Source organism: Vigna unguiculata, chromosome 5 (assembly GCF_037176805.1).
Source record: "Vigna unguiculata cultivar grain cowpea cultivar isolate G323 ecotype 2 chromosome 5, ASM3717680v1, whole genome shotgun sequence".
Taxonomy (NCBI): Eukaryota; Viridiplantae; Streptophyta; class Magnoliopsida; order Fabales; family Fabaceae; genus Vigna; species Vigna unguiculata.
The window spans coordinates 13,268,558-13,278,339 of NC_140796.1; the positions used below are offsets into that span (position 1 = coordinate 13,268,558).

Genomic DNA, 9,782 nt, shown 5'->3' on the forward strand with positions numbered 1-9,782 from the left:
TTACGGATTTTCTTTTTCTTTAAAACTCAATTATTTTTATTCTTAATATTTTGAGGGTGGTGACGTATTTACTAATCTTAAAATGGTTAGAAAATTTCTTTTAGGAACTTTTGTATAATTTAAAGAGAATGTTAAATGTTGAATGTGGAGCTTAATGTTTTAGTCAGTAAATGTAATTTTATAGATTCAAATTAAAAAACAGTATGTACAAAGTGAGTATGTAAAAGTTTCTGGTGAAATAGACAGAAAGCCAAATTTGCTTCAAAACTTTGAAAACTTAAATGACTCTAAAAGATAGGAAAATTGAAATCAGTCTTAAAAAGGGCAAAAAAAAATATAATTTATGCGCAAGTGTATAAATAAAAGTTAAACTCTAAATATAACATGATGAATTGTCCACATAAATAAGATTAAAACTCTAAATAATGCAGGCATAGCATGAATTGTTCACTAATCATTGATGTCAAGTCCAAAAAATTACCCTCCACTTATTTAAAATGGCTAGCATTAGTTTAAATTGACAGATTAATCGATCATTGGACGAGATTTATATTCAAATAATTTACAAATAACTGAAATCATTCACAACAAATGTAAGCAGTGTGTGTGGATTTCTTAAAATGATGATCCAACTTAATGTTTCATACATTGGCATGGATAATTGATCGAAAACAAACTTGAATGATCTAAAAAGATCACATCTAATAACTTTAACAAATGGAATTTACAGAATCAATTCTATTACAACTACTTGATATCATCTAATCCCTGCAGGATTGCTACTTGGACACTAATCTCTGTTTTCAAAGATGCATTAAAGAAACTCTGCAAAATCTGTGTGACTAATTGTCACCATATCATGCCTCTTGGTAAAAAAAGTATATGTATTTGGTTCTCTTATGATGGTTTTAGTATATAAAAAAAATGAAAGAATTGTTTTGAAGGTTATGGTATTGTGTTTAATGAATAACTTCTTCACCTTATGTCTGCCGAGTGATGTTAACCAACATCAGTATGTTAATCTTATGCCTAACCTTGTTTGTCAGATCCATGCCGCCTCAGCCTGCTACACTCAAAATTGAAAACTGCATTATTAACCATGAAGAATAAGAAAAGTTGCTCGTAAAAAAAAATGAAGAATACAGAAAGTACATATAAATTCTATATGCGGCGCAGGAAAGTTAATATTTCACCTATATAATACCAAAACTGCATATCAAATAAGCAAAAATTGTTCACTACTGCCTGAGTCAGGAAGGACCTACACTACACTAAGTTGTTTTATTACTAAGTGGTATTATTAGCTTCTAATGTTATTTGTCTCAAATAAATTCCATAATCCATAACACACCATCATAGAAATTGTCCACATTTGTAAAACGGTTGGATTGCTTAACTTCCCAACAACTAAATGCCTTTTGTAAATCAAATTTTGATTTTGAGTTCAAGAATAAAACAACCATTAAAACATACAATAAAGTATTCAATATGAAAAATGATGCTACACTCACATCTGCTCTAGCAGCTTGCACTTCAGAGACAAATCCACATGCTCTGGCTGCACATTGTCCCTGTTATATATCTTGTTGCTCCTGAAATTATGACGTGAGTGTCAACTAATGGGCACTAAGGTAAACTATGATCATTAAACTGCTATAAGAAGAGCTTTATATTATATATTTATGCTTAAATTAAATCAATGACAAATATTAATGTATTCTTATGAGAGAAAATCATACACAGCACATAATGGAGGAAAAAGCAAACATTGAGACTTGTATTTGACCAAGTTCACATTATCCAGTAACTTTCTCTTCTATATTATATATCTAATTTTGAATTTACAGCTTAACTCGCATCACAACACTACATGATCTTTGCAAATATATAGAAACAATGCACATGGTCCATTCAACTTTTACGAGCCACAGCACTAAATATCAATCTTTTAAATATAAATCAGTAATCATCACATTCCGTGCTTCTTGATTTGCAGTTCTAACAACACATACTCTATTTAACTAAATTGATTTCCAGTAATGGTTAGTCAAATCAAAATTAGACTCAGATCAGACACGTGACTGCCAAATTTTACTTTTACTGATATTTTGTTAAATATAAGCGTTAACTAAAAGACCTTGCAATAAAAACAACTATGGCAAATTGATTTTCCTAATCGTGATGATAAAATTTCTAAATTATGCTTTCAAATAATACGAATATAGTCCAGTGTTTCTTTACCTTTTCACCAGACCAAACCAGTAATTGAAGAGACACAGGACAATGTTCTAACTTCAAAAATTTTCAAGGTTGAAAGAGATGCTATAAAAGTGATTTGAAGACTAACAGCTCCAAACAACAAATAAGCAGTAAAAAGAAGACAAAATTTAAATGGGATAAACATTAAAAGATTAAGAAAATAATAAACAATTTAAGAAAGTGAAACCTGACTTACATCCTGATGTTCAAATTTCTTTCTGTAATGACACAGAAACAACTAGCTGTAGAAGCAACCAAAGCCGGTGCATTCCAGGAAGCCAATGTTCCATTTGTGAAAACTTGAATTTTCAGTGTCAATGATATATTCTCATCCCACAAACAATTTGATATCCCTGATGCACTTAGACCAGCAGAAGAAAAAATGGCAATGGTCATAATCTTATGTTCCATCAAGTCCCTGAATCAACATTGCATACGTCTGAGGATGCAATTGACAACCCTTCTTCTCCATACTTTTCAGAAACATTGAGCATTCATCATTATAGCCATTCTTAAGTAGGCCATCCATAAGAACTTTCCATGCTACTTCATCATAATTATACTGACAACAAAGCAAAGTATGAAATACTGATTCAGCCATTGCTCTTTTGCCTTCATCACAAAGCCCACAAATAAGCAGCTTGTAGGATTCCAAATGTGCCAAATGGCCATTCTCATCCATGTCATATAGCAAACTCAATGCCTCCTCATATAATTTCAACTCGCAGCAACATCTAAGGAGTTCGTTATAAATAACCTCACTGGGAGACATTCCAGCTTCTTCTAAGTCATTCAACAACTTCAGAGCAACATTCACCCTCCCCACCCTGCAAAGTCCGGTAATAACTTTGCTGTAGGTATTAACATTAGGTTTGCAACCATGTTCAACCATCTTCTTAAACAGTAGAGATAATATATCAAAATCAAGTGTCTTCCAGACATTAATTAAATCATTTGAAACAAAACCTGGAGCAAATGAACCTTCGATAATGCAACCATCTTTTATCGTTTGCGTTTCCTTCACTAGATGTTTTAAAAGAAATGCATATGTATGATGAGAAGGCTCACAGCCAGCATCAAACATTCGCTTGAGAACATCAAATGAGCAATCAAGCAATTGCATGCACCCATATCCATCAATTAAAAATGTGTAAGCCAAAGAATCAGGAATAATTCCTTCTTCCTTCATCTTAGCCATCACATTTTCAGCTTCTTCTAATCTTCCTTGACTACAGTATGCATGCACAAATGTAGTGTACGTAAATACATCAGGCTGACAACCTGAGGATATCATTTGGTTAAGAGTCTTATTAGCATAGTCGATGTCGCCATCTTTCAACATTTCTACGATAAGATTTGTATATGTTTCAACTGTGGGCTTCAGATTCATCTTAATCATGTCATCTACAAGCAATAAAGCTTCCTGCACTTTTTTCTGAGTACACAAGTTGTCTATTAAGACATTGAAAGTGATTGAGTTTGGAGGACATTCCTCATCGACCATTCTTTTGAACAAAGAGTGTGCTTCATCAATCTTCCCAACTTTGCAGTATCCATCAATCAGAGCAGTATACATTACTTCATTTGCTTTAATATCTCTTTCCTGGGAGGAATTGAAGAGTTCACAAGCTTCTTCCACTCTCCCTCTTTTGCATAGTGTATCTATAAGTATACTGTACGTCCACTGATCAGGGACAAGACCATTTTCCTTGACCAAATTAAGCAATCTAAAAGCACTATCCAAATGACCTGCTCTACACTGCCCATAGATTAGCGAATTATATGTAATAAGGGTAGGAGATAGGTTACGCTCAAACATTTTATTAAGCAATGACATTGCTCGATGCACATCTTTCACTTTACAAAACCCACAAATCAACTCATTGTACGTTTGAGAATTTGGGCTGCAACTATTCGATTCCATCAACCCCAAAATTTCCAATGCCTCTGAATTTTTTCCCACTTTACAGTACCCATCAATTAACGCATTGTAAGTGACCACACCAGGAACCAAACCTTTTTCCAGCATCTGATCTAACAGCTTCCTAGCTTCATCAAAGTTCCTCTCCTTACAAGAACTATCAATTAAGACGGTATAAGTATGAGCATTAGGCTCACAACCTCTCCCACTCATTTCTCTAAAAAGATTCATGGCCTCCAATTTCCTGCCTGACTCACACAAAGCACAAATCAGAACCGTAAACGTTCTCACAGTGGGAGAGCAATTGTCCTCCTCCATCAGCAAGAACAACTTCAGTGCCTCTCCAATTCTTCCTGTTTCACAAAGCCCGTGAATAAGATTCGTATACGAAACCTCATTCCTCGGACACCCCTTTCGCCACATTAGCCCAAAGACACAGCAAGCACCATCCACATTCCTACTCCTACAATGCCCCAAAATCAATGAAGTATAAGTAAACGTATCCAGCGCAAAACCCGCCTCCACAATCTCACTCACGTAAACACCAGCCTCACTCAAATTCCCCAACTTACAATACCCATTAACCATTGTATTGAAAGTATACATATTTGGCAAAACCGTGTCACCCAACATCTCAACATACAGCCCCTTCATTTCATCAACCAATTCAAACCTTGACAACAGCATCAGCATCAAATTATAACACTTGACACTGAGCTTAAACCTAAACTTCTCATCACAATTCATGTTCATCCCCCTCAAAAAGGCCAGCACAAACCTGGCGTCATCCGGCGATCCAGCCGCCTTGACCATCGAAATCCGGGCGGTCTCGGCGGCCCGGAGGAACCCGTGGGGCACCAGGAGATTGAGCAGGGAACCATAGGCAGAAGGGGTGTGCTTGTAACCGGGTTTGGTGGCGACCCAATTGAAGAATTGCAATGCGGTTTGTGGGGAGGGTTTGAGGTGGAGGAGGGTTGAGACATGGAAGGGGGTGATGAAAGGGAGCAAGTGGGGGAGGGAAGGGTGGTGGTGCCAGTTGGGGTGGGAGAGTAGGGTGAAGAGGTGGGATGGGAGATCCGGTGGGGGAGGGTGCAGGGTGGATAAGGGTCTGGTGAGGTTGAGGAGCAAAAGGGTTTCTCTGGGAATGGTGAGGGAGGCCAAAAATCTCATCTTGGAGCATGGAAAAGTGGGGGTAAGAGATCCATGAATGAACCCTTTTAGAAGCTCCAATGGATGGAGATGAATGAAGATGGTGGTGAGGAATCAAACATTCAAAAGGGTTGCAAGGAGGAACAAAAACAAGAGGAGGCGGGATGGTGGTTTGTGATTTGGGCCAAGGTTTTCATATCATAGGTTTCTGGTTTTTCTATGTTTTCACTTTCTTAATCTAAATCGTCTAAGGTTTGTTTCATGGTACTTTCTTTTGGTTCTCAAAAGCATATAAAATGAGAATAAATATTTATAAAATTATTAGCAGATTATGAAAATATGTTTTGAAGCATCTTATTCTTAAATATAAAAACTATTAAGCTATCATATTTTAATGATCAATATTTTGTATGACACTCTCTGTAATTGATTACAAATCACCAATATTAAGATCCCACTTTTAAATCATAATTTGACAAAGAAAGTTTTATTGTCTACTTTGAAAAAAAAAATCCGTTGAGGAATTCATATAAAAGAACTGTAAAATAAAACAAAAATTGTAATTTGTTTTCCGAAATAGCACATTTTTTCTCTTTTTTTAATAGCATTAAACTTTTATCTAAATAACGTAGATTATTGTACCTATTGAGAATTTGGTATTCTAAGAGAGGTAAATTATTAATGTGATTGAGTAATGGTGATAAAACAGGACACTCTCACCTTTTTGGTCCATCCTACTATTACTTCGTCACAAATTGAACTTTATTTTTATTTTTACTTAAACAGAAAGAAAAGAACTTACAATTTTTAAATATTTTTTTAATATACTTTTTAATGATAAATACTTTTAACACAATCTTTGTAATAGATTACAAACTACCACTCTTAAAAGATCCACTTTTTAAGTCATAATTTGGAGAAAAAAAAATTGTTAATTATCTACTTAGAAAAGAAAATAAACTCGTTGACAAATTTATATGAAAAAATTGTATAATAAAATAATGATATTTTATTTGCTATTGAAGAAGAATTTTAAATGAGTTTTTTTATCCTTTTAACTTCTAATAATTTTTATACCCTAAGAGGAAATAATTTTTCTATCCTATTTCTTGTACCATATCATATCAATATAGTGTATTTATTTTCTTATATTAAGTTGACTAAAAAATAAAATAAAAAGTATGATTTTTATCATATTCTCACGCCACTTAACAATCATCTATTTCTAGTACTTTCGTTATTATCTCATTTTTATTATCATAATTCTTATGATTTATATTCAAGTATCAATATATCATCACAACAAAAGTTAGTGTTATTATGTATGTCCTCTTTTTTGTTACTATCATAATTATACAAACACTTCTATCACTTATGTTAATATTTATCTTATTTTTATTTTATCATTATATCTTACTATATGATATTGAATGAGTTTCGAAAAGATTAACTTAAAATATAAGATACAAATTAAATTTATCATAAGTTTAAGGACGAGAAGCTACGTAAAAGTTATATAAATTGCTTATATAATCTACTTAAAAGGAATATCTCGTAACTTTAAATAATAAAATAAGTATTGTATGAAAGGTAAAAATATAACTTATTCATGGGTGTTTGTTATCATAGAAAAGAAAAGAAAAAGTTGTTAGGTTAAAGCTATTTGATCCTTTGGTTTTAACATGACCAAATACATTCCTCAAAAGACAATTCACACAAAAGATGCATTGCTCAAGTCCATGTACCAATTAGTTATTTTATTATTCTAAGGTAATTTATTGTTCAAATATTTTTATGGATGCTTCTATACTTACTTGATGCCTAATTTGAATTAAAGAAAACATTTTATTTTTGTGCCTAACTTTTATAAAAAAAAAAATGTGTGATGGAAACAATTTGGTGTTGTTGTACTTATCTTAACAATGAATTGAAAATTCAAAGTCAAATCACAATTTTGACTTTAGTAGTTTACTAAACTACATATAAATAACTAATAATATTTGACCGATGAGGAAGTTAAATAACATGGTGATTAGATATTGGTAATAATTGACAATGTTGAAATCCCAATGGATAAAAAGAATCCAAAATAGTAGAAACCGAAGTCGCGATTTATTATTGTTTTACATGTATTTATATGACTAATAGCGTTGATAACACTCTAACATAAGTTCGTATTTATTTTTCTTAAATGTTTTATGAATTCATTCTTTATTTTGGTTCCTTATTTATTGTTATTTTGCTTCTTTCTTCTACTACTTTAGTCATGTTTAGGTTACTTTGTATGATATTTGTATTTTCATAGTATTTAATTAACTTAATTAACTTAAAATGCGATAAAAAAAATCAATTAACTTAAAATCCTATTAGAAATTAGAATCATAAGTTTGTCACAAAGCTCATGTTTATCAAGTTTCTCAATATTTTCTTTGTTAGTTTTTTTGCTTAAATGGTTTTATGGTCCTAGTTTTGGACGACTTTTTTCACTTTGGTCCTATTTTTGAAAATATTTTCAGTTTGGTCTTACCTTTCGTAATTTGTTTTCAATCAACTCATTTTTGTTAGCTCCGTCTAAATTGTTAACGGAACAATGTCAGCGTGATGATTTTGTGTGACGTGGATACTATTCAGTGACATGTTCGTTTGCACTGTCATAGCCCAGATTTTAAATTGAAATTTAGGGTTTGTGTTCATTGTGGTTTAGGGTTCCATTAAAGTTCAGCTAAAAACGAATGTCTCGTGATGCATCTTCATCTTCTTACAATAGCTGGGTTTACCGAACTTGCAATTTCTGCCATGGTGGTTCTAGGGTTTCAGGCTCACCCCCAATTTGCGATTGCGGAGACATTGAAGTGGTGCGCACAGCTAGAACTACAAAGAACTTGGGTAAACAATTTTGGGGCTGTGCGTACTTTAAGGTTTGTTTCCCAGTGTTCGGCTTTGGGTGTTTCTTTCACTTTCAGTCTTTCACTTTCATCTTCATGGTTTTTTTGTGTTGTAGAGATGTGGTGAAGATGTGTTGGGATGCAACTTTTTCAAGTGGTGTTACGAAGAGGGTGCTGATGAGCGAGATGCCATTATCGCTAGGCAAAGGCAGAAGATTGCTTATATTGAAAATGCATTGAGTGTTTGGAAGAAACGGATGCATTTGTCATTAGTTGTGATAAGTGTTCTTATTGTAATGATTGTAGTTGGTTTTATGGGTTGTAATTGTCGTTGGCTATCTTGAATAATTACTTGAATGAATGATATTCCTTTATCTTTAACTAGTGCTATACCCGTGCGTACGCACGGGTGGTGCTTTCTGATTTTTTTTCTTTTAATGTTGTATTTTTGATAGAATAAAATATTAATTTTTAAGTAGATGGGTATTTTTTTTTTCAATAAATATTGTTACAAAATATTATAGTTGACAAAAGTAATATATATGAAATATATACGTCAAAGGGATTTTAAGTTTCGTATTTATGTTTTAAAATATGTAATTTAAATTTGGTTATATAGAGATTTAGATATTTTGATTCCTATATATATTTGGATTTCAAGACAACAGACAACATTGAATGATAAATAGTACGTAAAATTGTAATTTTTTTAAAAGGTTTATTTTAGATCTAGAGATAGAAAATAATAATTTTGTTATTAATCGAATAAGTAATAATTTTTAAATAATAAAAATAAATAATAGTAATTACAAAAGTATAGTGAAAGAAATATTGGTAATGCGTATATTTCAACTTATCATATATTTTGCATTTTGCCTACTTTTTAAAAATATATTAAGGAACCTAATATAATTATGGATAATAAATTTCATCTTCAAATAATAGTTTTGCATTAATAAGTATTAAAAATCAATAAAAGTATTTTCTTTTCGTTTTAAATAATATAATTGTATTTTAAGGAGGCGATTAATATATCAAATGTTTCCGAAAACGTATATTTTATTTTATTCAGTTTTTTGAAGGAACAACATTAGACTTTACGTTTGCTTGCATTCTGAGTTCAGTCACAGTTCTTGGCTTCTCTGGTTCGCTGTGTGGGTGTGGGAGAAGATGTCTTTCTCGGGTAAATACAGCTTCAAAAATCTGTTCCAAAACTCCATCTGCTTGCTGTATCCAGGTGATGTAAGTAGTATTTTACTTTTGCAGTTTATTTTGCGATATTATACTATATACCTTTTTCACCAGCTTTTATTTTGTAATCGGTACTTGTATTTTGTTTGTATTGATGTTTGGAATATTATTCATGTATTATTTGTTATTTTGTCTTACATGCATGTCTTTTATTGTCGTTTCCTGGCATATATTACGTTGCAGGGGTTTGGGGATTTTGAAGATGGTTTTATGCTGGAATGGGGAAACAAACTTACTCTTGGGACCAATTATTTTACTGACCCAATGGGTAATGTTATGAACTTAGAGTTTGAGGAAGATCTGATAAGAAAGGGAAT

General features: G+C 32.4%; 1 protein-coding gene across 3 annotated transcripts; it reads right to left on the bottom strand.

The window, feature by feature from the left end:
* Positions 1-581: 581 nt before the first annotated feature.
* On the bottom strand, positions 582-5,569 carry LOC114185440 (uncharacterized). Of its 3 annotated transcripts, none has more exons than XM_028073160.2 (3): positions 2,456-5,569; positions 1,512-1,592; positions 582-1,063 (listed from the first exon to the last, which is right to left on the bottom strand). In XM_028073160.2, the coding sequence occupies exon 1, from the start codon at positions 5,348-5,350 to the stop codon at positions 2,660-2,662; it is 2,691 nt and encodes an 896-aa protein (XP_027928961.1). In that variant the 5' UTR covers positions 5,351-5,569; the 3' UTR covers positions 582-1,063; positions 1,512-1,592; positions 2,456-2,659. The 3 variants fall into 3 exon arrangements, with proteins under 3 accessions (XP_027928961.1, XP_027928962.1, XP_027928963.1); XM_028073161.2 differs by having other exon boundaries at positions 582-1,066; XM_028073162.2 differs by having other exon boundaries at positions 582-1,085.
* Positions 5,570-9,782: the final 4,213 nt, after the last annotated feature.